Here is a 27,918-nt window from a genome sequence, read left to right on the forward strand (position 1 = left end):
ATAATAGAAAATAAAGAAATAGAATAGAATGTAGCCATCTTCCAAAATTCTAAAAGAAGAGTAAAACAGAATAGAATAATAGAAAATAAAGAAATAGAAAAGAATAGAGTAAACTAAAATAGCATAAAATAGAATTAAAAAATACAATATAAAATAATATTGCTGTCTTCCGAAATCTGAATTTTGAAAAGAATAAAATAAAACAGAACAGAAGATAAAATAAAAGAATTGAATAGAAAAAAAAAGAATGGAATAGAATAAAAAATAAAAAAATAGATAAGAATAGAGTAAAATAGAATATTATAAAATAGAATGAAAAAAATAGAACAGAAAGAATATAGCCATTTTCCGAAATCTGAATTTTGAAAAGAATAGAATAAAATAAAACAGAATATAAAAGAAAAGAATTGAATAGAAAAAAAAATAAAAGAATAGAATAAAATAGAAAATGAAAGAACAGAAAATAAAATAAAGGAATAGAATAGAATATAGTCGTCTTCCGAAATTCGAAAAGAAAAGTAAAACACAATAGAATAGCATAAAAGAGAATAGAAATTAAAGGAATAGAAAATAATAACATAAAATAGAATTACAAAATAGAATAGAATAGAAAGAATATTGCTGTCTTCCGAAACCTGAATTTTGAAAAGAATAGAATAAAATAAAACAGAATAGAAAATAATAGACAAGAATTGAATAGAAAAAAAAAGTGGAATAGAATAAAAAATAAAAGAATAGATAGGAATAGAGTAAAATAGAATAAAATAGAAGGAAAAAAATAGAATAGAATAGAAAGAATAGAGCTATCTTCCAAAATCTGAATTTTGAAAATAATAGAATAAAATAAAACAGAACAGAAAATAAAAGACAAGAATTGAATAGAAAAAAAAAAAGAATGAAATAGAAAATAAAAGAATAGATAAAAATAGAGTAAAATAGAATGAAAAACATAGAATAGAATAGAATAGAAAGAATGTAACCATCTTCAGAAATTAAAATTTTGAACAGAAAACTAGCTATTTTTCACAGTGAATTTGGATGGATACAATATTTTCAATTCTAATTCGATTTGAATTCTTCGAATCCATCGAAAATCCGCTTGAAAACAAATAAACTGAACTAAACACGTTTTGTTGGGAATGCAGCAAAACTGAAGCAACTTAATGAATCGATCTGAAAAGAAACAATTTTTTTTTTTTGCGCCGAACCCAAGCCATCGAACTCAAATAACGACTTTTGCAAAATTAGGAAAATTCGTGCCGATATCCCGGCCACGGCTTGTTCTTGGCTGACCGGCCCGGGCTTTGGACCCTCGGAGGTCAGGAATTCCTCCCGCACTGATTCTGTGCTGCACACGGGAGGTCACATCTGACTCGTTACATTTTGGTGGATCATTTGTTACATTTGACAATTCACAGCGTGCGTCGTGCAGATCGATTCCGCCTTTACTCGTGGCTTCTCTGTTAACAGGAATGTCCATCAGGAAGGGTTCCAGAGGAATTCCACTGACTCATATGAGAGTCCGGCATGGTCAGCAGAGGAGAACGGCTGACTCTGATGTGAGTCAGGGGAAAGGGTCCGATTTGGACGGCACTCCTCATTCCGGAACCTTCCGACACAGTGATGGACTTTTCAATAAAAACTATATTAATGAATAGAATGAACTGGATGGACTTTTGTCTTTTCTCAGCCAGACTAACTATGTAACTATGTATGTAACTATGTAACTATGTATGTAACTATGTATGTAACTATGTAACTATGTAACTATGTATGTAACTATGTAACTATGTATGTAACTATGTAACTATGTAACTATGTATGTAACTATGTAACTATGTATGTAACTATGTAACAATGTAATGAAGTGATAAACTTCCTGTCACGTTTATGCAGCTGCTCCGGATTTATCTGATATTAGGATGCCGGGTTTGCTTTGATTTGTGTGTTTGAAGTGAGCGATATGTTGCTGAGGAGTGAAGGGAAGGTAGACACGGCGCACTGATGTTGTTTTTAAATTTTACATTTTTGCATGCTCGCCGCGCCGTATTTTAACTATTATAAATCAATATAACCCAGCGCTAAAATAAAAATATTTACTAACAAAGCATCTCTGTGCAAATGCTGCCACCATAAATAACAAAAACAAAATGACCTCACAGTAAAGTAATACCCCCCCCCCCCCCCCCCACAGGTAGCGCAATAAAAAGAATTAAAATTAAAAGAAAAAAGTAATAATTATATATATATAAATACAAAAACTTAAAAATTAAAAAATTAAATAAATATAACAAAAATATAAAATATAATTTTTACATTTATTTTTGTTATTTATTTTATTTTTTAATAAAAAATAGAGTAATATCCCCCATGGGTAACTATATATATATATATATATATATATATATATATATATATATATATATATAATGATTATTCATTTAAAAAAATGTTTAAGATTTATTATGAAAAAAAAAAAAAAAAAAAAAAATATATATATATATATATATATATATATGACATAATAAAAAAATTAATAAATATATATAATAATAAATATATATATATAATAATAAATATATATATATTTATTATTATATATATTTATTAATTTTTTATTATGTTATATATATATATATATATATATATATATATATATATATATTTTTTTTTTTTTTTAAAATAATAAATCTTAAACATTTTTTTAAATTAATAATCATTTTATATATATATATATATATATATATATATATATATATATATATATATAGTTACCCATGGGGGATATTACTCTATTTTTTATTAAAAAATAAAATAAATAACAAAAATAAATGTAAAAATTATATTTTATATTTTTGTTATATTTGTTTATTTTTTTCATTTTTAAGTTTTTGTATTTATATATATATAATTACTATTTGTAAATGCATTCCAAAAAGCTGGATTTGTATTTTTATAGACATACAGTATATTTGAAATGTATTTTTAGAAATATTTTTCATGTATTTTGTAAAAAAAATGCATTTCAGATTTCAGAAATTTCAGATTTCCTTTGACCTTCACTTTTCACTGTTAATGATAAACAGGACAAACAGAGAGGGGGGGGGGGGGTCTCTGGGATCACAGACAGCAATAAGAACTGACAGGGGGTCTATTCCCCCCCCTCCACTCCATCCGAAACTAAAAGAAAAAGTTTAGCCTTTAGTTATACTTTAACCCCTCGCCTACCGGGCACTCCCCCCCCCCCCCCCTTCCTGCCCCCAGGCCAATGTTCAGCTTTCAGAACTGTCACACTTTGAATGACAATTGCGCGGTCATGCAACACTGTACCCAGATAACATTTTTATCATTTTTCTCACACAAATAGAGCTTTCTTTTGGTGATATTTACTCCTTGTTGGGGCTTTATTTTTTTTTTGCACTATAAACAAAAAAAGAGCAAAAAAAAGTGAAAAACAAAAGTTTTTCTTTGTTTCTATTATAAAATTTTGCAACCAGGTAATTTTTCTCCTTCACTGATGTGAGTTGATGAGGCTGCACTGATAGGCAGCACTGATGGGCACAGGTGGGCGGCACTGCAAGGCACTGATGGGCACAGGTGGGCGGCACTGCAAGGCACTGATGGGCACAGGTGGGCGGCACTGATGGGCACAGGTGGGCGGCACTGCAAGGCACTGATGGGCACAGGTGGGCGGCACTGCAAGGCACTGATGGGCACAGGTGGGCGGCACTGCAAGGCACTGATGGGCACAGGTGGGCGGCACTGCAAGGCACTGATGGGCACAGGTGGGCGGCACTGCAAGGCACTGATGGGCACAGGTGGGCGGCACTGCAAGGCACTGATGGGCACAGGTGGGCGGCACTGCAAGGCACAGGTGGGCAGCACTGTTTGGCACTGATCATCAGTGCCCTGGTGATCAGCGCCGATCTGTTCACTGACAACTGCTAGTTATCGGCAGTTATTGACAGTTATGTGACAGTGTGAGGAAAGTGCAGCTGATAACCGGCAACTGCATTTACCGGTGGTCTGCTGTGTCATTGGACACGGCTCATCACGTGGTAAAAGGTCGCTGTGATTGGTCGCTGTGATTGGCCTTTTATCACATCACGGAGATCGCCGGGTACGCACCCCTGAGGGCATGCGGGGGGGGTGTGTTCAGGGAGGATGTCATAAGACACCCTCCCAGGACTGGACAGCTGCGTTATAGCCGTCATTCAGCTATAGATCGGTTGCCAAGCGGTTAAGCTGACCGCTCCCACATACGTGACTCAATGTGGAACTTCACCCTCCCCGTCATCACGGACTCCGTGTCATCCTCAGCCTGCCAGCATTAGTACAGAGATAGGGACGTGTATCACATTTACTTGTTTTATACTTTGTTTTTACATTTCTTCAGTTACTTCCTGGTTTCTGGCCTAGGAAAATGATGTCCTACATCCCAGCAGTCTTCAGGAGGGGAGGGTTCTCAGTTCAGCCAATGCCTGAGCTAAGGGAAGATGGATTTTAGGAAGTAAATGCTACATGAATCATCTGCCCTTACTCAAGATGGCCGCAGCTAGAAATGTTAGGGGGTGTTTTTCAAAATTATTTCTCAGCAAAATAAAGCATGCAGACATGGATGGATGGAGGCATGGATGGATGGATGGAGACATGGATGGATGGAGACATGAATGGATGGAGACATGGATGGATGGAGACATGGATGGATGGAGACATGGATGGATGGAGACATGGATGGATGGAAGGTATTTCTCAGCTAAACACACCCTGCTGCCTGCATACCTGAACTAAGGGCAGATGGACTCCAGGAAATAAATGCTACATGAACCATCTGCCCTCAAGATGGCCCCAGCTAGATATGCTAGGGAGGTGTTTTTCAAATTGATTTCTCAACAAAAATAAAGTATGGAGATATGGATGGAGACATGGATGGATGGGGGAGTGGAAGGATGGATGGATGGAGACATGGATGGAAGGATGAATGGAGACATGGATGGAAGGATGAATGGAGACATGGATGGAAGGATGAATGGAGACATGGATGGATGGATGGAGACATGGAGGGATGGATGGAGACATGGATGGATGGAGACATAGGTGGATGGAGGGATGGATGGAGACATGGATGGATGGATGAAGACATGGATGGATAGATGGATGGATGGAGACATGGGTGGATGGATGGATGGATGGAGACATGGATGGATGGATGGATGGAGACATGGGTGGATGGATGGATGGAGACATGGGTGGATGGATGGAGACATGGATGGATGGATGGATGGATGGATGGATGGAGACATGGGTGGATGGATGGTTGGAGACATGGGTGGATGGATGGATGGAGACATGGGTGGATGGATGGAGACATGGATGGATGGATGGATGGATGGATGGAGACATGGGTGGATGGATGGTTGGAGACATGGGTGGATGGATGGATGGAGACATGGGTGGATGGATGGAGACATGGGTGGATGGATGGATGGATGGATGGATGGAGACATGGGTGGATGGATGGAGACATGGATGGATGGATGGATGGAGACATGGGTGGATGGAGGGATGGATGAATAGAGACATGGATGGATGGAGACATGGATGGATGGAGACATGGATGGATGGAGACATGGAGGGATGGAGACATGGAGGGATGGATGGATGAGGGAGTTTGCTTTGAATACTAACAATGAATTAGTGTGTTTGGTTTGTGGTGCTCGGATGGAAGGATGGAGACATGGATGGATAGAGGGATGGGAGAGTGGAAGGATGGATGGAGACATGGATGGGTGGATGGAGGAATGGATGGATGTAGGCATGGATGGAGGGATGGGAGAGTGGAAGGATGGATTGAGGGATGGATGGATGTAGGGATGGATGTAGGGATGGATGTAGGGATGGATGGAGGCATGGATGGAGGGATGGATTGAGGGATGGATGGAGGGATGGATTGAGGGAGGGATGGAGGGATGGATGGATGTAGGGATGGATGGAGGGATGGATGGAGGGATGGATGGAGGGATGGATGGAGGGATGGGAGAGTGGAAGGATGGATGAGGAATGGTCCCACATTATATACAGTCGGCGTCCCGGCACTGATGGAATTCTGCGTCTTTCCCCGCCGTGTCAGGACGTCTCCATCTATAATGCGTTATTTATTGAAGTGTAAATTGGCGGCACGGATTACGCAGATGCCGCCATTATTAGCGCAGGGTGCGGAATGCGTCGCTCACTCTGAGGGCCGACATTCTGCATCTCATTGGGTCTCTTTTGGGATCATAGCTATCCCTATGACATCAGCACTGGGTGGGCGGGGTCAGGGCCACCTTGACAAGCAGTGTGACCACACAGCCAAAACCATCATAGGGCGGGACTTAAAGCTGAACTCCAGGACAAACAAATATTACCCATCATCCTTTGGTCATGGGTCTTCCGGAATCTCAGTGATCTCGGTGTATTTCTTCCAGATCTGAGCCGTCATCCAGGGTGAGACTTCCTGGAATAAAGACCGCTCACTGCTGCTCCCTCTCCTTGTGCAGGGAGACTGGTCTGGTCTCCGCCTCCTCCTGTAGTTTTCTGCAGGCAGCCTGTAGTGGGTGGAGCTTGCAGGGCTCCTCCCACAGCTCTTCTCTCTCTCCTTGTGCAGGGTGACTGGTCTTGTCTCCACCCACTACCTTAGTTTTCTGTAGTGGGTGGAGCCTGCTGAGCTCCCACAGCTGTTCTCTCTTCTTGTGCAGGGAGACTGGTCTTGTATCCGCCCCCTCCTGTAGTTTTCTACAGGCAGCTTTTAGTGGGTGGAGTTTGCTGGGCTCACAGCTCTTCTCTCTCTCCTTGTGCAGGGTGACTGGTCTTGTATCCGCCCCAGGGGCGGACTGACCATTTGGAAACTCGGGCATTGCCCGAGGGCCCGGGGTCAGTAGGGGGCCCCATGAGATGCCCCTGGTACCTTTTTCATAGGCTTTTTTGAGTTTGGGCAAGGACACAGGGGCCCCATGATCCCCTATTGCCCGGGGGCCCCATGAGTTGTCAGTCCGCCCCTGATCTGCCCCCTCCTGTAGTTTTCTGCAGGCAGCTTTTAGTGGGTGGAGCCTGCTGGGCCCCTCCCATAGCTCTTCTCTCTCTCCTTGTGCAGGGTGACTAGTCTTGTCTCCGCCCCCTCCTGTAGTTTTCTGCAGGCAGCTTTTAGTGGGTGGAGCTTGCTGGGCTCCTCCCACAGCTCTGCACGGGAATGTACAGCACAGTGCTGACGTCTCGACTACTTTCACAATGTAATATCTGGATTTGTAGCAGCACTTGCTGCACTCAGAGTGGATTTAGTGTATTCTTTGTAGCGATTGAGGAATATATTTCCAATGAAAGTTCTTGTGCCTCCAGAAAATAAATGGAAGCCACGTGTGAATGTGCAAAATATAATTCATTCTAATGGCCGATGGGGGGGGGGGGGGGTGAGGAATGTGATGGACTTTGTATGGTAGAAGTGTTCGTTCAGTGGATTCGTCCCCAGGGACAGCCCCTCGTCTCCCCCACCAATGAGGAGGGCACAGGTGACACCTGCAGCACCACCAGCAGTTCCATATTGGTCGTTGGCATTGAAGGTGTTAAGGCCGGCAGATCCAAGGCCCATCTGGAAGCCATTAGACATCATTGCAGAGGAGGTTCCTCTCACATGGCCCGTCCTGGCAGAACGCACAGGGTGTAAAATTCAAGGTGTTGGAATTTCGCTTGGCGGCAGAATAAAGAGCCGTATGCCGTGCGGCGCAAGCCGTGTCTGTTCCTTTATGGAATATAAATTATTGGCGCGGCCAATGTGGCTTCAATTATCCGGGGCCCCTCTCCTCCCTCTGCTCTCCTTCCTCGTGCCTTCACAACCGGAGTAGGATGTAGGGGGAAGGTGCCGAGGGAAATGAGAGATTTGCAGAGTTAATATCCAGGCAGAAGCGGTTACCAGATGTTACATCAAATCCTGTTTATCTTCTCTCGGCACCGCTGGACGAGGGACAGGGTTCATGGGCCCAGCGTTCAAAGTCGTCCTTTGTGGGCTGCTGGTGGAAGGGTCTTAGTCACCGTCTTGAGTGCCGAGAAACGTAGTTGTATCAACTCAACTTAATACCTTTCCACCACTTAGTGTGAAACGTTGTCTTCTAGGTTGGCTTCTTGGGGGGATCCCGACTCCACATGGATCGAGATTGGTTGCTCTCAATGCTGCCTCGGCACCAGTCCTTGATCCTCTATGGCAGGGGTGTCAAATTCAATTTCATGGTGGGCCGCCTCGGCATTATGGTTGCCCTCAAATGGCCAGATGTACCTGTAACACTAGATGCAGAGGCGTATTTACCACTAGGCAAACAAGACATTTGCCTATGGCAGCATTTTTCAGGGGGGCAACAGCACCCCCCTGGAAGAAGGGATGGAGGAAGGGACACATGTGGTTTGGGAACCAGGTGAGATCCGAGAGAGGTTGCAGGCTGCTTGATGGTGTATGGAGAGGGATGGAGGAAGGGACACATGTGGTTTGGGAACCAGGTGAGATCCGAGAGAGGTTGCAGGCTGCTTGATGGTGTATGGAGAGGGATGGAGGAAGGGACACATGTGGTATGGGAACCAGGTGAGATCCAAGAGAGGTTGCAGGCTGCTTGATGGTGTATGGAGAGGTATGGAGAAAGGGACACATGTGGTATGGGAACCAGGTGAGATCCGAGAGAGGTTGCGGGCTGCTTGATGGCGTATGGAGAGGGATGGAGAAAGGGACACATGTGGCATGGGAACCAGGTGAGATCCGAGAGAGGTTGCGGGCTGCTTGATGGCATTTGGAGAGGGATTGAGGAAGGGACACGTGGCATGGGAACCAGGTGAAATTCGAGAGAGGTTGCGGGCTGCTTGATGGCGTATGGAAAGGGATGGAGGAAGGGACACATGTGGCATGGGAACCAGGTGAGATCCGAGAGAGGTTGCGGGCTGCTTGATGGCGTATGGAGAGGGATGGAGGAAGGGACACATGTGGCATGGGAACCAGGTGAGATCCGAGAGAGGTTGCGGACTGCTTGATGGTATATAGAGAGGGATGGAGGAAGGGACACATGTGGCATGGGAACCAGGTGAGATCCGAGAGAGGTTGCGGGCTGCTTGATGGCGTATGGAGAGGGATGGAGGAAGGGACACATGTCCTCACGTTTACGAACATCAAATAGTTTTAATTCGTTTAATTTCTCTGTTTACTGGGTGGAACTCAGGTGGAACAGTAAACTGAGAAATGCCAAACGTTTGTGTATCGCTGTAAACTGAGGAAGTGGCGCGTTATAGCCACAAAATGCATTTTTTTGTGTGAAGTAAAGCTATCTGATGTTCCTCAAACTTGATGACTCCAGCCCACCACACCGAACGCCTCTGAGATATTTGGTTCACTGAAGGGTTTTTGACCTCCTCTCATCCTACCACACGGGATGTCAAACTGGCAGCCCTCCAGCTGTTGCCAAACTACAAGTCCCATGAGGCAGTGCAAGATTGGCAGTTACAAGCGTGACTCCCAAAGGCAGAGGCATGATGGGACTTGTAGTTTTTCGCAACAGCTGGAGGGCCGCCAGTTTGATACCCTTGTTCTATCAGTACAATACCCATCTCAGAACCCATAGAGGATAAAAGATTGGGACTACCATGGCATCGAGAGCAACCATAATTATAGCAGAAAACACCTGTTGTACCTCCCTCTGCTCTAGGAGCTTGAGAAGTTTTTAGAAAGCAGTGGGTGGGGGTGAGGAGGGGCTGAACTGCATACTCAAGGGATTCTGACCAAACTCCAAGCAGGAGGTTTGACATGGAGTCAGAACAGCCCTTTAGTATAAGAGAGCCTGACTAGCAAGTGGAGAGTGTAGGGTGGAAGATGATGTGTGGAGCCTGGGAGGGGGCCCAGGGAGGGGCCCACCTGCAGGCACGCTCTTGGAAGGAGGATCTCTCAGCCTTAACCATCCTCTGAGAGAGAACAGCCTGGGAAGCAAGGAAGAAGCCAGACCAGCGTAAGGCCCGAAGGCAGCCACCAACCCACAAGCTTAGAGGAGAGGACTGAGTGAATATCTCTGCACCCCCTGGGTCAGTTAAGAGGAAAGGGCAATCAGGTGGCCAACCCAACTAGCTCCTCGTCTGGGGCTGCTTTACTACAATGGCAGTGTCTGGGTTCCCTTGCTCAGGGAATCCCTCAGGCAGCTGGGTGAAGAGGAGACTTCATCTGGGGTCTGAAGTGGTACACCTGGAGGGCAGGAGAGTTCTTCAAGGATAGGACCTGGAGGGCAGGAGAGTTCTTCAAGGAGAGGACCAGGAGGGCAGGAGAGTTCTTCAAGATGAGGATCTGGAGGGCAAGAGAGTTCTTCAAGGAGAGGATTTGGAGGGCAGGAGAGTTCTTCAAGGAGAGGAGCTAGAGGGCAGGAGAGTTCTTCAAGGAGAGGAGCTAGAGGGCAGGAGAATTCTTCAAGGAGAGGACCTGGAGGGCAGGAGAGTTCTTCAAGGAGAGGACCTGGAGGGCAGGAGAGTTCTTCAAGGAGAGGACCTGGAGGGCAGGAGAGTTCTTCAAGTAGAGGATTTGGAGGGCAAAAGAGTTCTTCAAGGAGAGGATTTGGAGGACAGGAGAGTTCTTCAAGGAGAAGACTTGGAGGGCAGGAGAGTTCTTCAAGGAGAGGATTTGGAAAGCAGGAGAGTTCTTCAAGGAGAGGACCTGGAGGGCAGGAGAGTTCTTCAAGGAGAGACTGTTTGTCTATGGACTTAGTTTCTAAGGAGATCTGCCCTCATGTTCACAGTTCCTTAGGCATCCCATACGCCCCTCAACCTCATTCAAATTCAAAACCAAGCTCAAGGACTGTTTACTGTCTCCAGTGTGCAAGGTCTGAAGAAAATTTGTGTTGCCTGGTTGTGCAGGACTATGGGGAACCAACACAGGCTGCGGTAATTAAGTGAGTCAAGTAGGTTCAACATAAGAAAGCATTCTCACTGGTGGTGGTTTCCTTTCCTTTCCTCCCCCCCACCAGTGAGGCCGCTTTCTTGGATTGAACCGAATTGATTCCCCTAATTAACGCAGCCTGTGTTGGCAGGGCTTGTATCTGTTCTAATTATTGATCACCCAATAATTGTGACCTTCTTCTTGCAGGTGGCCTCGCACCTTGGCGGGAATTACTGCCTATCAGCCCTGCCTGCAGTATCCTTTTACGACCATCTCCCATAATGGCATTGGACAGAAGGCTTCCCGCCGCTGTGATCGGTCAGGGCACTGGGAGGAAGGCGATTACTCGAACTGCCTGTACACCAATGACCTCACTAGGATTCTGTATACCTTTGTGCTGGTGAGTAATATATGAGACGATGATCACTCCAGGCATCGTAGACTGGTCTCCATCCTTTACTACTCTGTATTGCCATCCATCCATAGGCAGGCTGGTTGTACTGAAGTTCTATCGATCGACTTCAGTAGCACCAGCCTGTTGGCTTTTTTTCATGTGAATACTGCCACCGGCTAGAGCCGACAGCAGTGATCTATAGCTGGTGCGTTCTGTCATTGGCTGTGTCCATGGTACATGGCCTATGACAGATCACTACCCGGCCTGCTGCCAGTGTCATGTGATCGCTGTGACCAATCACAGCAGATCACATGACAGTTGTAAACAATGAATGTCATTTCATGCCATTCACTGCTTATAACTTTTCTGCGGGCTGTGATTGGTCACAGTGATCACATGTACAGACTGGGCCAATCACAGCAGATCACATGACAGTTGTAAACAATGAATGGCTTTCTTTCATGCCATTCACTGCTTATAACTGTGCTGTGAGCTGTGATTGGTCCAAGTGATCACATGTACAGACTGGGCCAATCGCAGCTGATCACAACAAAAACTACTGAATGAATCGATTTTATTCAGTAAAATGCTTGCTTATAGCAATGAAATTCATTGCTATAAGCAATCAGAATGTGTAAAAAAAAAAAAATCCTGATCACTTCCCCAGAGTAGTACAATGATACTCTGGTAACATTATATTGCTCTGGTTACAGTGAATGAAAAAAATCGTGAAAGAAAATTATATAAAAAAAATAATTTGTTTTCATACTGTCACCAGTCCGTGATCACCGCTACACCAGTCATGTGATGACCCAGCACTGCACTGGTGACAGGATGTTAAATATAAAAAAAATTACAACTTCAAAATACCTCAGACTGTCTACTTTCCAAAAAGGGGTCATTTGGGGATTTGTACTGTCCTGACATTTGGGGGATATCTTTCCTGTCCTGACATTTGGGGGGAGATTTGTACTGTCCTGGCATTTGGGGGGAGATTTGTACTGTCCTGACATTTGGGGGGATTTGTACTGTCCTGACATTTGGGGGGAGATTTGTACTGTCCTGACATTTGGGGGGGATTTGTACTGTCCTGACATTTGGGGGGATTTGTACTGTCCTGACATTTGAGGGGATATCTGTCCTGACATTTGGGGTGGGGCAATTTGTACTGTCCTGACATTTGGGGGGGATTTGTACTGTCCTGGCATTTGGGGGGATTTGTACTGTCCTGACATTTGGGGGACATTTGTACTATCCTGGCATTTGGGGGATATCTGTACTGTCCTGACATTTGGGGGGATATCTGTCCTGACATTTGGGGTGGGGGAATTTGTACTGTCCTGACATTTGGGGGGGATTTGTACTGTCCTGAGATTTGGGGGGATTTGTACTGTCCTGGCAATTGGGGGGGATTTGTACTGTCCTGACATTTGGGGGGATTTGTACTGTCCTGACATTTGAGGGGATATCTGTCCTGACATTTGGGGTGGGGCAATTTGTACTGTCCTGACATTTGGGGGGGATTTGTACTGTCCTGACATTTGGGGGGGATTTGTACTGTCCTGACATTTGGGGGGATTTCTGTACTGTCCTGAAATTTGGGGGGATTTGTACTGTCCTGGCAATTGGGGGGGATTTGTACTGTCCTGACATTTGGGGGGATTTGTACTGTCCTGACATTTGGGGGGATTTGTACTGTCCTGACATTTGGGGGGGGGGGGGGGATTTGTACCATCCTGACATTTTCAGGCCTCATGGAATGAGATCGGCTGTAAATACATCAGGATTGATCGATTTTCAGATATATCCCGTAGTTTGTGGACTCTGTAACTTTCCTACAGACTAAATAATGAACACTGATTTGGGTTATTTTCACCAAAGAAATGGAGCGGAATACACCATGGCCTAATTTTATGAAGAAAGAGTATCTATTTGCAAAATTTTATAATAGAAACGAAGAAAAACTTTTTTTTTTTTCAAAATTTCAGTCATTTTTTATTTATTTAGCAAAAAACTCCCCCCCCCCCCCCCAGTGGTGATTCTATCTGTGTGAACAAAATTATGAAAACCTCATATGGGTACAGTGTTGCATGACCGCGCAATTGTCATTCCAAGTGCGTCAGTGCTGAAATCTGAAAATTGGCCTGGGCAGGAAGGGGGGGGGGGGGGGGGGGGTTGGGGGGGCAGGGAAGTGCCCGGTATTGAAGGGGTCAATTGGATTTTTTGACAATTTAAAAAAATGACTGCGGTTGCAGATTAAAAGTGAACGGCCGCTTGTAATAACAATAAATTACACAATGTAATGTGGGGCAACTTTTGTGGATTCTGTTGTTTTCTTTAACGCTCACGAAATTCCCCTCCAGTGGACGTTTGCTCAGCTCGGGGAAGGCTCAGGTTTTCTAAGTTGGTGTTCGGGCCTTCAAGGTGACGCCGACCCGGGACTCCTGTCCTAAATATTTGTATTTGATGAGTTTTGTATCTGGCTGAGCCGAGGTGTTGCTCCTCGATGTGATGAATCCGTTGTATACGGATAAATGAGAATCTACGACGATTGTGTCTTTCAGATGCCCATTAATGCCTCCAATGTGCTGACTTTGGCTCAGCAACTACGAATGTACACCGCAGAGGGGGCGAACTTCTCCGATATGATGGACGTCATCTACGTGGCCAAAATGATGGAGAAGTTTGTGGATTTGGTTGATCAAGTCAAAGATGTAAGAATAACCTTTCGTGGCCTAAAAACTGGTCGAAGTGGAACTACACCGTGTCTGAGCGCCACAAACTGACAACACGATTTATTTCATTTTGAATTTTCACAGCAAACTACCCCATCCATCCATCCATTGATGTCTGCATCCATCCATCTTCCACTCCCCCATCCATCCATATCTCAATCCATCCATGTCTTCATCCATCCTTCCACTCCCCCATCCATCCATGTCTCCATCCATCCATATCTCAATCCATCCATGTCTTCATCCATCCTTCCACTCCCCAATCCATCCATATCTCCATCCCTCCATATCTCCATCCCTCCATTCCATGTCTCCATCCATCCATATCTCCATCCATCTTTGTCTCCATCCATCTATGTCTGCTTCCATCCGTCCTTCCACTCCCCCATCCATGTCTCCATCCATCCATGTCTCCATCCATCCATCCATGTTTACATCCATCCTTCCACTCCCCAATCCATCCATATCTCCATCCATTCATGTCTACATCCATCCATGTCTCCATCCATCCATCCATGTTTACCTCCATCCTTCCACTCCCCAATCCATCCATATCTCCATTCATCCATGTCTCCATTCGTATCTCCATCCATCCATATATCCATCCGTCCATATATCCATCCATTGATGTCTGCATCCATCCTTCCACTCCCCCATCCATATCTCCATCCATCCTTCCACTCCCCCATCCATCCTTGTCTCCATCCATCTATGTCTGTATCCATCCATCCTTCCACACCCCCATTCATCCATATCTCCATCCATCCATCTATCCATCCTTTCATATCTCCATCCATCCATGTTTCCATCCATCCTTCCACTCCCCAATCCATCCACATCTCCATCCATCAATGTTTCCATCCATCCTTCCACTCCCCAATCCATCCATATCTCCATCCATCCATGTCTCCATTCATATCTCCATCCATCCATATATCCATCCATCCATCCATCCTCCTTCCACTCCCCCATCCATCCATCCTTCCACTCCCCCATCCATCCATTCTTCCACTCTGCCATCCATCCTTCCACTCCCCCGTCCATCCATCCACTCCCCCATCAATCCTTCCACTCCCCCATCCATCCATCCACTCCCCCATCAATCCTTCCACTCCCCCGTCCATCCATCCACTCCCCCATCAATCCTTCCACTCCCCCATCCATCCATGCCTCCATACATCTATATCCCCATACTTTATTTTGTAGATAAATCACTTTGAAAAACACCCTCCCCCAGCATTTCTAGCTGCAGCCATGTTAAGTAAGGGCAGATGATTCATGCAGAATTTTCTTCATGGAATTCATCTGCCTTTAGCTCAGGCATGCAGGCAGGAGGGTGTGATTAGCTGAGAAAGCCCCTCCTCCCATGAAGACTCCTGGGATCTATGACATTATGGCCTAGGCTTCTGCTATTGCAGTACATTACATGTCCTCATCCATCCTTCCACTCCCCCATCTATCCATGTCCCTATCCAGCCATGCATGTCTCCATCCATCTATCCATCCATGTCTCCATCCTTCCACTCCCCCATCCATCCATCCATGTCTCCATCCATCCATCCTTCCACTCCCCCATCTAATCATATCTCTGTCCATCCATTCATGTCTCCATCCATCCATTTCTTCATCCATATCGCCATACTTTATTTTGTTGAGAAATGACTTTGAAAACACCCCCCCCCCCCTCCCGCCCCATAGTGTTTCTAGCTACGCCCATTTTGAGTAAGGGCAGATGATTAATGCAGAATTTACTTCCTGGAGTCCATCTGTCCTTAGCATAGGCATGCAGGCAGGAGGGTGTGCTTAGCTGAGAAAGCCCCTCCTCCTCTCTTCCCATGAAGCCTCCTGGGATGTATGACATCATTATGGCCTAGGCTTCTGCTATTACAGTAATCACGGCTGTCTTCCAGGTCCCACGCCAAGCGGCTGCCCTGCTGCAGAGTAATCACAGGGAGGCGCTCACTTGGCACAAGCACCATTCACAATGAATGCAAAGGGTTATCCAGTTGGCCAAGAAGGAGATTGTGACTTCATTGCCCTCCTGTCCACCTCATCCAATCAGAGAATATCTTGTATTCATTGTTCAGTAAATGGCGCCCATGTTCCAAATGTCATTTTTATAGGAGCCAAATGATCAGATTGTCAGATTTCTCAGGTCTTGGTAATATTTGCTTCATATTCTGAGGTCCTCTAGATGGATGTGTTATAAGAGGAGCATATTGTTCTTGTTTCAGCTGGCCGATGTGATGCTGGAGATGACCAGTAACATGATGCTGGTGGACGACCATATCTTGTGGATGGCCCAGGTGGAGGATAAAGCCTGCAGCAGCATCGTCCAGACGGTGGAGAAGATCGCCAACCTGACGGTCAGCAGCAACTCTCAGGACCTCTCTGTGGTATGGACTCTTCACTCTACTCATGTCACCCAATCAATGGTCTGCGAGTGTATTGGGGAGGGGACACGGGGAGGGAACACGGGGAGGGGACGCGGGGAGGGGACGCGGGGAGGGAACGCGGGGAAGGAACGCAAAGAGAGAACGCGGGGAGGGAACGCGGGGAGAGAACGCAGGGAGGGAACGCGGGGAAGGAACGCAGAGAGGGAACGCGGGGAGAGAATGCGGGGAGGGAAAACGGGGAGAGAACACGGGGAAGGAACGCAGAGAGGGAACGCGGGTAGGGAACGCGGGGAAGGAACGCAAAGAGAGAACGCGGGGAAGGAACGCGGGGAGGGAACGCGGGGAAGGAACGCAGAGAGGGAACGCGGGGAGAGAACGCGGGGAGGGAAAACGGGGAGAGAACGCGGGGAAGGAACGCAGAGAGGGAACGCGGGGAAGGAACGCGGGGAGAGAACGCGGGGAGAGAACGCGGGGAGGGAACGCGGGGAAGGAACGCAGAGAGGGAACGCGGGGAGGGAAAACGGGGAGAGAACGCGGGGAAGGAACTCAGAGAGGGAACGCGGGGAGGGAACGCGGGGAGGGAACGCGAGGAGGGAACGCAGAGAGGGAACGCGGGGAGGGAACGCAAAGAGGGAACGCGGGGAGGGAACGCGGGGAAGGAACGCAGAGAGGGAATGCGGGGAGAGAACGCGGGGAGGGAACGTGGGGAGAGAACGCGGGGAAGGAACGCAGAGAGGGAACGCGGGGAGGGAACGCAGGGAAGGAACGCAAAGAGAGAACGCGGGGAGGGAACGCGGGGAGAGAACGCGGGGAGGGAACACGGGGAAGGAACGCGGGGAGGGAACGCGGGGAGGGAAAACAGGGAGAGAACGCGGGGAAGGAACGCGGGGAGGGGAGCGTATGGCAGCTACCGAAACGGTATGAAGGAGATCCAAATGTCATCATCTGCTCTGCAGTTTACAGATCTTCTACAAACTTGCTCTAAGTCAGAGAAAAAGCAAAGTGCAGGAATCCCGATCCGTCAATCGGCAGCCAGCCTCGTAATATTGGAGGACCTGGAAATGATCTGTTATTGGCATTCATCCAATCCATCCATCCATCGTCCTCCAGAGAGCACAGGGCAGAGGTGACCAGAAAGAGTAGAAGAGCATAGTTGCCAACATTCCCCCAAACATTTTTTAGGGACACTTTTTTTGTCCAATAGGAGTATTATTTTAATTAGGGGTGGGGCATTCATTGGTGGGTGTGGTCTAGCCCTGGCAAAAAAAAATGGGCATGGTTTAAATTGCCATCCCCTTTTGTCCTCAGTGTAGACCGTCCTCAATACAGGCCCCTCTTAGTACAGACCACCCTTCCTTATTTACCCCACCACCAGGGAGCAGAGTTGGAGGAGTGGAGAAGAGGGGGGGGGGGTGAGCAGAGTTGGGGGGATGGAGAAGAGGGGGGTGAGCAGAGTTGGGGGGATGGAGAAGAGGGGGGTGAGGAGAGTTGGGATGAAGAAGAGGGGGGTGAGCAGAGTTGGGGGTATGGAGAAGAGAGGGGGATGTAGAAGAGGGGAGTGAGCAGAGGTGGGGAGGGATGGAGAAGGGGGGTGAAGAAGAGGGGAGTGAGCAGAGTTGGGGGGGATGGAGAAGAGGGGGTGAGGAGAGTTGGGGGGAATGAAGGAGAGGGGCGTGAGCAGAGTTGGGGGGATGGAGAAGAGGGGGGTGAGCAGAGTTGGGGGGATGGAGAAGAGGGGAGTGAGCAGAGTTGGGGGGGATGGAGAAGAGGGGGTGAGGAGAGTTGGGGGGGATGAAGGAGAGGGGCGTGAGCAGAGTTGGGGGGATGGAGAAGAGAGGGGTGAGCAGAGTTGGGGGGATGGAGAAGAGGGGGGTGAGCAGAGTTGGGGGGATGGAGAAGAGGGGGGTGAGGAGAGTTGGTTGGGATGGAGGAGAGGGGGGTGAACAGAGTTGGGGGGATGTAGAAGAGGGCGGTAAGTAGAGTTGGGGGGGGTGGAGAAGAGGGGGGTGAGTAGAGTTGGGGGAGGATGGAGGAGAGGGGGGTGAGCAGAGTTGGGGGGATTTAGAAGAGGGGGGTGAGTAGAGTTGAGGGGGGGATGTAGAAGAGGGGGGTGAGCAGAGTTGGAGGGGATGGAGAAGAGAGGGGTTGTAGAAGAGGGGTATGCGTAGAGTTGGGGGGATGTAGAAGGGGGGGTGAGGAGAGTTGGGGGGATGTAGAAGAGGGGGTGAGGAGAGTTGGGGGGGGATGGAGAAGAGGAGGGTGAGCAGAGGTGGGGGAGGGATGGAGAAGGGGGGTGAAGAAGAGGGGAGTGAGCAGAGTTGGGGGGGATGGAGGAGAGGGGGGTGAGGAGAGTTGGGGGGGATGGAGGAGAGGGGGGGTGAGCAGAGTTGGGGGGATGTAGAAGTGGGGGGTGAGTAGAGTTAGGGGGGATGGAGGAGAGGGGGGGTGAGCAGAGTTGGGGGGATGTAGAAGTGGGGGGTGAGTAGAGTTAGGGGGGATGGAGGAGAGGGGGGGTGAGCAGAGTTGGGGGGATGTAGAAGTGGGGGGTGAGTAGAGTTAGGGGGGATGGAGGAGAGGGGGGTGAGCAGAGTTGGAGGGGATGGAGAAGAGAGGGGTTGTAGAAGAGGGGTGTGCGTAGAGTTGGGGGGATGTAGAAGAGGGGGGGATGGAGAAGAGGAGGGTGAGCAGAGGTGGGGGAGGGATGGAGAAGGGGGGGTGAAGAAGAGGGGAGTGAGCAGAGTTGGGGGGAGATGGAGGAGAGGGGGTGAGGAGAGTTGGGGGGGGGGGGTGGAGGAGAGGGGGGGTGAGCAGAGTTGGGGGGATGTAGAAGTGGGGGGTGAGTAGAGTTGGTGGGGATGGAGAAGAGAGCGGTGAGCAGAATTGGGGGGAATGGAGAAGAGGGGGGTGTCAGAGTTGGGGGGGATGGAGAAGGGGGGGTGAGCAGAGTTGAAGGGGGGGTTATGATCAGAGCTGGGCTGTTCCGGGGGTCGGAGCAGAGTCTGCAATCCATGACTGTTGGGAACAATGGAGAAGCAATGAATGGAGGATCATATACAAGGGCTAGGTGTGGGGGGGGGGGGGGGGGGGGTGATGGTTGGCCATACAAGAAGCAGCAGTAAAATCGCACACATTGTAATGAGACTTCTTTCCTACATCTGCGATTCCACTTGTATAGCCGCTCTGGGTGAATTTTGAAGGAAATTCGCCGACTCAATCGATGTCCTGATGATGGATTTGTTCAGGATTTCCATATGAGAAGTTGAAGAATAAATCCCACTGTGTGTGGCCGGATTCCACTTTTAAGTCACGTTGGTTGTCCTGCAATGTGATGAATACTAGACTTGTGCAGAACGAGAAAGTTTGTTTCGTTTCGATTTATTTAAATAATTTTGTTTAGTTTCATTCATTAAATTTGTTTAATTCATTTTTGGAGCTGATTTTGTTTCATTCATTTGTTTTTTAAGTCCATTCGAATTGCCATGTATCTTGCAAATCGCATGGCAAGTCGCACCCTATTGTCCGCAATTACAGCGGTCATATCGGTGCGATTCCGACTTGGTCGGAGCCACAACAATCTCTAAAGTAGCGCTTTAGGTGCAACTCGCATAGACGTCTGTGTCTTCCAAGCCGCAGATACCTTGCAAGTCGCACCTGAAGTTGCAATACCATCTGACTTTGAAACTTCCAGTGAAGTTACACAAAGTCGGATCGGTGGTACCGGGGTGTTACAGTAGAGTGTGTACGGCTCGGTTCACACCTATGCAGTTTGCGTTGGATCCGTTTCTGCAGTGCGTTTTTGCCACTTTTTTTGGTGCATTTTGCCTTTTTTTTCTTGTTGCTAGGCGGAGTAAAATGCAAAACGCATCAAAAACGCACTGCATGCTTTTCTGCAGCGTTTCCATTGAAGTCTATAGAACCAAAAACGCAACGTTTTCCGTTTAAAAGAGTCCCTGACTCTTTCCAAAAAAACGCAGCGGGTGAAAACGCCGAGATGTAAACGTGTCCCATAGGAAATCGTGTTACATGGACTGTCGTGCGGTTCTGCAAAACGCTGCGGAAAACGCTTAGTTCTGACCCCGGGGTAAAAGCTGTTTAGAGGAACCAATCCAGCCATCAGGTGGGGGACCCCGGCGAGGTGAGAACATGTCAGCGGGTTGCTCTGTATCTCCCGGTTCTTGGTTATGATTTGGTTCTCATTATGCGATTATGTTCATTCTCCATGCCGACAGAGCACACGGAACATCGCATTGGAGGCCTTCCTTATTAAGCCCAATAGCTTCGATGGACTAACCTGCACAGCCTACCAGAGGAAGGAAGGCGGGCGAGGCGGCCACAAGCCGGACCGAGAGAGGAAGGAGCAAGACGCCCACCTACAGACTGACCAGAGGCTGAAGCTCCGATGTACCACCGGGCAAACCAACGTCTCCTTGGCAAACTTCCACATCAAGGTACCTGCTGAATGTAACTGCAAATCTTCAACCCGAGTCCAACCGTAGTCCCATAGTGGTGGCCTTCCTCTCACGTCCGGTTATAGAGAGTTCCCGGGATGGATATCTGTAGTTACATTGGTTCGGTTTGATAAAATGTAACAATGTACACTATGTTGCCGCAGGTATTGGGCTGCCGGCCTTTCCACACACATGACCTTTAATGGCCTCCCAGTCTTAGTCCATAGGGTTCAATATTGAGTTGGCCCCGCCCTTTCCACACACATGACCTTTAATGGCCTCCCAGTCTTAGTCCGTAGGGTTCAATATTGAGTTGGCCCCGCCTTTTCCTCGCGCATGACCTTTAATGGCCTCCCAGTCTTAGTCCGTAGGGTTCAATATTGAGTTGGCCCCGCCCTTTCCACACACATGACCTTTCATGGCCTCCCAGTCTTAGTCCGTAAGGTTCAATATTGAGTTAGCCCCACCCTTTCCACACACATGACCTTTAATGGCCTCCCAGTCTTAGTCCGTAGGGTTCAATATTGAGTTGGCCCCGCCCTTTGCAGCTATAACAGCTTCAACTCTTCTGGGAAGGCCGTCCACAAGGTTTAGGAGAACCCTACGGACTAAGACTGGGGGGCCATTAAAGGTCATGTGTGTGGAAAGGGCGGGGCCAACTCAATATTGAACCCTACGGACTAAGACTGGGAGGCCATTAAAGGTCATGTGTGTGGAAAGGCCGGCAACCAATACTTTTGGCATGATAGTGTATGTCTTGCTTCCAAAATCAGGACTCAAGTCACTTCACTGTGAGGAATGATTTTTGGGGGAGTATAACATTGTATACTAAAGCTGTAAAGCGTTGACCGAATGGTTGTAAAATGGAATTTCTCTAAATTTGATTGATCAGAGTTCTATGTGAAACGCGTTGCCTGATCCTTGTCTAGCCCATACCATGAATGAAACCAAGTTTCCTTTTCCTTTCAGAACAGCCTGGCCCTGGCCTCCGTCCAGCTTCCTCCCAGCCTCTTTGCTTCATCCTCATCTCCAGCCTGCAAGCTGCAGGTCCTGGCCTTCAGGAATGGGAAGCTGTTTAGGAGCGTTGGGAATTCCTCTCGGCTGGCGGAAGATGGGAAGAGAAGAAGCATTTCCACTCCTGTCATCTTTGTGGGGACAGGTAACTAAATAGCGAGAATGAAATATAAAAAAGGGATTGAAGGCCAAGGGAGAATGTTGCTCTTAGCGAGGTTTCATCTCTTAAACCTAACGATTCCAGACCAGAGATGAGCCCAGGATCCAAGTTCCAACCCACCTGATCTATCCCCCCAGAAATCTGTCATGGTGGACAATCGCCAGTGGCCAAGGCATTCCCACACATATACACGCCGCTTCTATATGTGCAGCTGTGCTGTGGGGACCCTGCATTCACTATATCCGCTCTCCCCGGACCCCGCATTCACTATATCCGCTCTCCCCGGACCCCGCATTCACTATATCCGCTCTCCCCGGACCCTGCATTCACTATATCCGCTCTCCCCGGACCCCGCATTCACTATATCCTCTCTCCCCAGACCCCGCATTCACTATATCCGCTCTCCCCGGACCCCGCATTCACTATATCCTCTCTCCCCAGACCCTGCATTCACTATATCCGCTCTCCCCGGACCCCGCATTCACTATATCCTCTCTCCCCGGACCCCGCATTCACTATATCCTCTCTCCCCGGACCCCGCATTCACTATATCCGCTCTCCCTGGACCCCGCATTCACTATATCCGCTCTCCCCGGACCCCGCATTCACTATATCCGCTCTCCCTGGACCCCGCATTCACTATACCCGCTCTCCGTGGACCCCGCATTCACTATATCCGCTCTCCCCGTATCCCGCATTCACTATATCCGCTCTCCCCGGACCCCGCATTCACTATATCTGCTCTCCCCGGACCCCGCATTCATTATATCCGCTCTCCCTGGACCCCGCATTCACTATATCCGCTCTCCCCGGATCCCGCATTCACTATACCCGCTCTCCGTGGACCCCGCATTCACTATATACGCTCTCCCCAGACCCCGCATTCACTATATCCGCTCTCCCCGGACCCCGCATTCACTATATCCGCTCTCCCTGGACCCCGCATTCACTTTACCCGCTCTCCCCGGACCCCGCATTCACTATATCTGCTCTCCGTGGACCCCGCATTCACTATATCCGCCCTCCCCTTACTCCACATTCACTATATCCGCTCTCACCGGACCCCGCATTCACTATATCCGTTCTCCCCGGACCCCGCATTCACTATATCCGCTCTCCCCGGACCCCGCATTCATTATATCCGCTCTCCTCGACCCCGCGTTCACTATATCCGCTCTCCCCGGACCCCGCATTCACTATATCCGCCCTCCCCTTACTCCACATTCACTATATCCTCTCTCCCAGGACCCAGCATTCCCTATATCCGCTCTCCCCGGACCCCGCATTCACTATATCCGCTCTCCCCGGACCCCGCATTCCCTATATCCGCTCTCCCCGGACCCCGCATTCACTATATCCGCTCTCCCCGGACCCCGCATTCACTATATCCGCTCTCCCCGGACCCCGCATTCACTATATCCGCTCTCCCCGGACCCCGCATTCACTATATCCGCCCTCCCCTTACTCCACATTCACTATATCCTCTCTCCCCGGACCCCGCATTCATTATATCCGCTCTCCTCGACCCCGCGTTCACTATATCCGCTCTCCCCGGACCCCGCATTCACTATATCCGCCCTCCCCTTACTCCACATTCACTATATCCGCTCTCCCAGGACCCCGCATTCCCTATATCCGCTCTCCCCGGACCCCGCATTCACTATATCCGCTCTCCCCGGACCCCGCATTCACTATATCCGCTCTCCCCGGACCCCGCATTCACTATATCCGCTCTCCCCGGACCCCGCATTCACTATATCCGCTCTCCCCGGACCCCGCATTCACTATATCCGCTCTCCCTGGACCCCAAATTCACTATATCCCGTCTCCCCGGACCCCGCATTCACTATATCCCGTCTCCCCGGACCCCGCATTCACTATATCCGCTCTCCCCGGACCCCGCATTCACTATATCCGCTCTCCCCGGACCCCGCATTCACTATATCCGCTCTCCCCGGACCCCGCATTCACTATATCCGCTCTCCCCGGACCCCGCATTCACTATATCCGCTCTCCCCAGACCTCGCGTTCACTAAATCCGCTTTCCCCGGACCCTGCAGTCACCATATCTGCCACTTTTCTATCAGGTGATATTTAGGAGACACTGGAAGAAGGGGATGATCAGAGAAGACAGGATCAAATATTCTTTTTCCACAATACAGAGGATTAACCCCTTAGGTTCCATAGTGAGTATAACAAGCCCGCTTTACTGCAAATACAAATTTACTGTTGTGGGTTTAGTAACACTTTAATAATTAATTGAACAGTACTGACTGGCAAGGCTTTAGATATCTTTTTATTACCTTTTCCTTCTATATAAAGTTCCATTACCTTGTTACGCAGGTCTTTTGACAGTTCTTTTCTGCTCCCCATGGCTCAGTATCTAGCCTGCTCAGTGCATCCATGTGAGAGCTAACAAACTTTACGTCAAGCAGTATCTGGCTAGCAAAGCAAAACACTGAAGCACCAGAGAGCAGTAGAGAGGAACTAAATACCCTCCCAGCAGCCAGCACCAGGTGGAGACTGATTACTGGGATCTGGTGTCTGCCACAGTGCCACCAGCAGGTGATCCAGGTCCTGACAGGGGGAGTGACGTTCCTCTTTAAGAACCCCAGTTGGTAGTCACAACTACTTGACTCTCTTTAGTTTTCGTAGCTCCAGCTTCCCCCGATCGGTCCTACTGGATATATATACAGTTGTGGCCAAAATTATTCAACCCCCAATGCTGTAAAGGGGTTTAGGGACTATAGTGTACATTTGGAATTGTATTCAGAATCAAATCCTACAAGGACGTTGTAACTACCCAAATGCAACTAAAATGACATCAATTGTTTATGTAATACAGTAGTAAATGGTTCTTATGTGGTTTCTTCATTGCCACAATTATTCAACCCCTTAAAGACTACCACTCTGAAGAACAGAGGTTCATACAGGTGCTTTCCATCAGGTATTGAAAACACCTGTGGATGTCACCGAGCAGCAATCAAGCATAATAAGCACCAATTAGGCAGCTTTAAAATGACTGTGATACTCAGCTCCTTCTAGACATTTACTGGTGTGGTTACAAACATGGTGAAGGCAAGAGAATGGTCCAGGAAGACAAGAGAAGAGGTGATTTCTCTTCACAGGAAGGGCAATGGCTATAAGAAGATTGCAAAGATGTTAAACATACCAAGAGACACCTTAGGAAGCATCATTCGCAAATTCAAGGCAAAGGGCACTGTTGAAACGCTACCTGGTCGTGGCAGAAAGAAGATGCTGACTTCGACTGCTGTGCGCTACCTGAAGCGTAGAGTGGAGAGAAGTCCCCGTGTGACTGCTGAGGAACTGAGAAAAGATTTGTCAGATGTGGGTACAGAAGTTTCAGCCCAGACAATAAGACGCACACTGCGTAATGAAGGCCTCCGTGCCAGAACTCCCAGGCGTACCCCCTTGCTGTCTCCAAAGAATAAGAAGAGTCGACTGCAGTATGCCAAAAGCCATGTGGACAAACCACAAAAGTTGTGGGATAGTGTTCTGTGGACTGATGAAACAAAATTAGAACTGTTTGGGCCCATGGATCAACGCTATGTTTGGAGGAGGAAGAACAAGGCCTATGATGAAAAGAACACCTTGCCTACTGTGAAGCATGGTGGAGGGTCAATCATGCTTTGGGGCTGTTTTGCTTCTGCAGGTACAGGGAAGCTTCAGCGTGTGCAAGGTACCATGAATTCTCTTCAGTACCAGGAGATATTGGATGGAAACGTGATGCAGTCCGTCACACACCTGAGGCTTGGGAGACGTTGGACCTTTCAACAGGACAATGATCCCAAGCATACCTCCAAGTCCACTAGAGCATGGTTGCAGAGGAAAGGCTGGAACATTTTGGAGTGGCCATCGCAGTCACCAGACTTAAATCCGATTGAGAACCTCTGGTGGGACTTAAAGAAAGCAGTTGCAGTGCGCAAGCCTAAGAATGTGACTGAACTGGAGGCCTTTGCCCATGAAGAATGGGCGAAGATACCCGTAGATCGCTGCAAGACACTTGTGTCAAGCTATGCTTCACGTTTAAAAGCTGTTATAACTGTAAAAGGATGCTGTACTAAGTACTAAGATTGAATGTCACTTGGGGGTTGAATAAAACTGATAATGCTGTGAGCACAGAAAAGACATTTGTGGTTATTTCATTATAACTGTTATGTTATATTTGTCTGACCTACAAGTGCCTCTTTAATGTAAATGTAAGCAAGATGACTGAATGATCAAAAGCAATGTCAAACTGGCCAAAACACTCAATTTCAGTGGGGGTTGAATAATTTTGGCCACAACTGTAAGTCCTAAGCAGACAGACAATCTGATTGATGTGTTTACCCTCCAGGTGGTTGTGAAATGAGTAACCTCACCGATGCCGTCACGATTTCTCTCCGACATTTGGTGAACGGGTCCGACCCGCTCCCTGCCCACTGGAACTTCAGAGCCTTGGAAGGGTATGGAGGATGGAGCTCCGAGGGGTGCCAAGTGTTGGCGGAGGAGACAAACATAACCAGCATGCAATGCCTACAACTCAACAACTTCGCCATCCTGACGGTGAGAGAAGACAACCCGCCCCCGTTGTTGTTTGGACGTCCATCATGGATGTTACGATGGATGGTGGATGGATGGTGGAGGATGAGGCTTTCATTTTTTTTTGGCATTTTTGTCCCAACAGGAGCTGAACACTTTCCCGCCCTCTACTCAGAATGGCACGGAGCTTCTCCATCCCGTCATCTACACCTGCACAGCCGTGCTTCTGATCTGTCTTTTCACAACTATCATCACCTACATTGTCAACCACAGGTGGGTGCCGTGGGGTGTCACCAAGGTGTCACCAAGTTCACATAGCATGTGTAGAATAAAATTCACCGTGATTGGACCAAATGTACGTCATAGAGCCCAACATTGGGTTCCCACTGGATAATCACTGTGCGCTGATCACCGCCCTCCACTTCTGACGGGTCACAGCAGGGGTCTCCAAACTGCGGCCCTTTGCTTGCCTTTATCCAGCCCTCGCGGCACTATTCGCCCTACTAAGAGGCACCATTGCTTCCAGTGACACCAGCATGGGGGCGCTATCCTTCCCACTGACAACAAAGGGGGCACTACTTCTGCTGACATCAATAATGGGACACTATTCCTCCCACTGACACCAATGATGGGGCACTATTCCTCCCACTGACACCAACGATGGGGCACTATTCCTCCCACTGACACCAATGATGGGACACTATTCCTCCCACTGATACAAATGATGTGGCACTATTCCTCCCACTGACACCAACGATGGGGCACTATTCCTCCCACTGACACCAATGATGGGACACTATTCCTCCCACTAATACCAATGATGGGCCACTATTCCTCCCACTGACACCAATAATGGGGCACTATTCCTCCCACTGACACCAATGATGGGGCACTATCCCTCCCACTGACACCAATGATGGAGCACTATCCCTCCCACTGACACCAATGATGGGGCACTATTCCTCCCACTGACACCAATGTTGGGGTACTATTCCTCCCACTGACACCAATGATGGGGCACTATTCCTCCCACTGACACCAATGATGGGGCACTATTCCTCCCACTGACACCAATGATGGGGCACTATTCCTGCCACTGACACCAATGATGGGGCACTATTCCTCCCACTGACACCAATGATGGGGCACTATTCCTCCCACTGACACCAACGATGGGGCATTATTCCTCCCACTGACACCAATGTTGGGGTACTGTTCCTCCCACTGACACCAATGATGGGGCACTGTTCCTCCCACTGACACCAATGATGGAGCACTATTCCTCCCACTGATACCAATGATGGG

At 48.2% G+C, this 27,918-nt stretch overlaps 1 protein-coding gene across 1 annotated transcript in view; it reads left to right on the forward strand.

The window, feature by feature from the left end:
- The window catches only part of ADGRA2 (adhesion G protein-coupled receptor A2), a 311,196-nt gene that overhangs the window by 266,854 nt on the left and 16,424 nt on the right, over positions 1–27,918 (forward strand). The window contains exons 9-15 of the mRNA XM_089666521.1: positions 11,132–11,324; positions 13,883–14,032; positions 16,288–16,449; positions 20,679–20,897; positions 21,867–22,056; positions 26,429–26,637; positions 26,759–26,886. Of these exons, the coding sequence (XP_089522647.1) occupies positions 11,132–11,324; positions 13,883–14,032; positions 16,288–16,449; positions 20,679–20,897; positions 21,867–22,056; positions 26,429–26,637; positions 26,759–26,886 (1,251 nt within the window). The remainder of the gene's footprint in view (positions 1–11,131; positions 11,325–13,882; positions 14,033–16,287; positions 16,450–20,678; positions 20,898–21,866; positions 22,057–26,428; positions 26,638–26,758; positions 26,887–27,918) is intronic.

The sequence above is a fragment of the Staurois parvus genome, unplaced genomic scaffold, assembly GCF_062004578.1.
Source record: "Staurois parvus isolate SC_StPar_1 unplaced genomic scaffold, SC_StPar_1.0 ptg002751l, whole genome shotgun sequence".
In the NCBI taxonomy this organism is placed as follows: Eukaryota; Metazoa; Chordata; class Amphibia; order Anura; family Ranidae; genus Staurois; species Staurois parvus.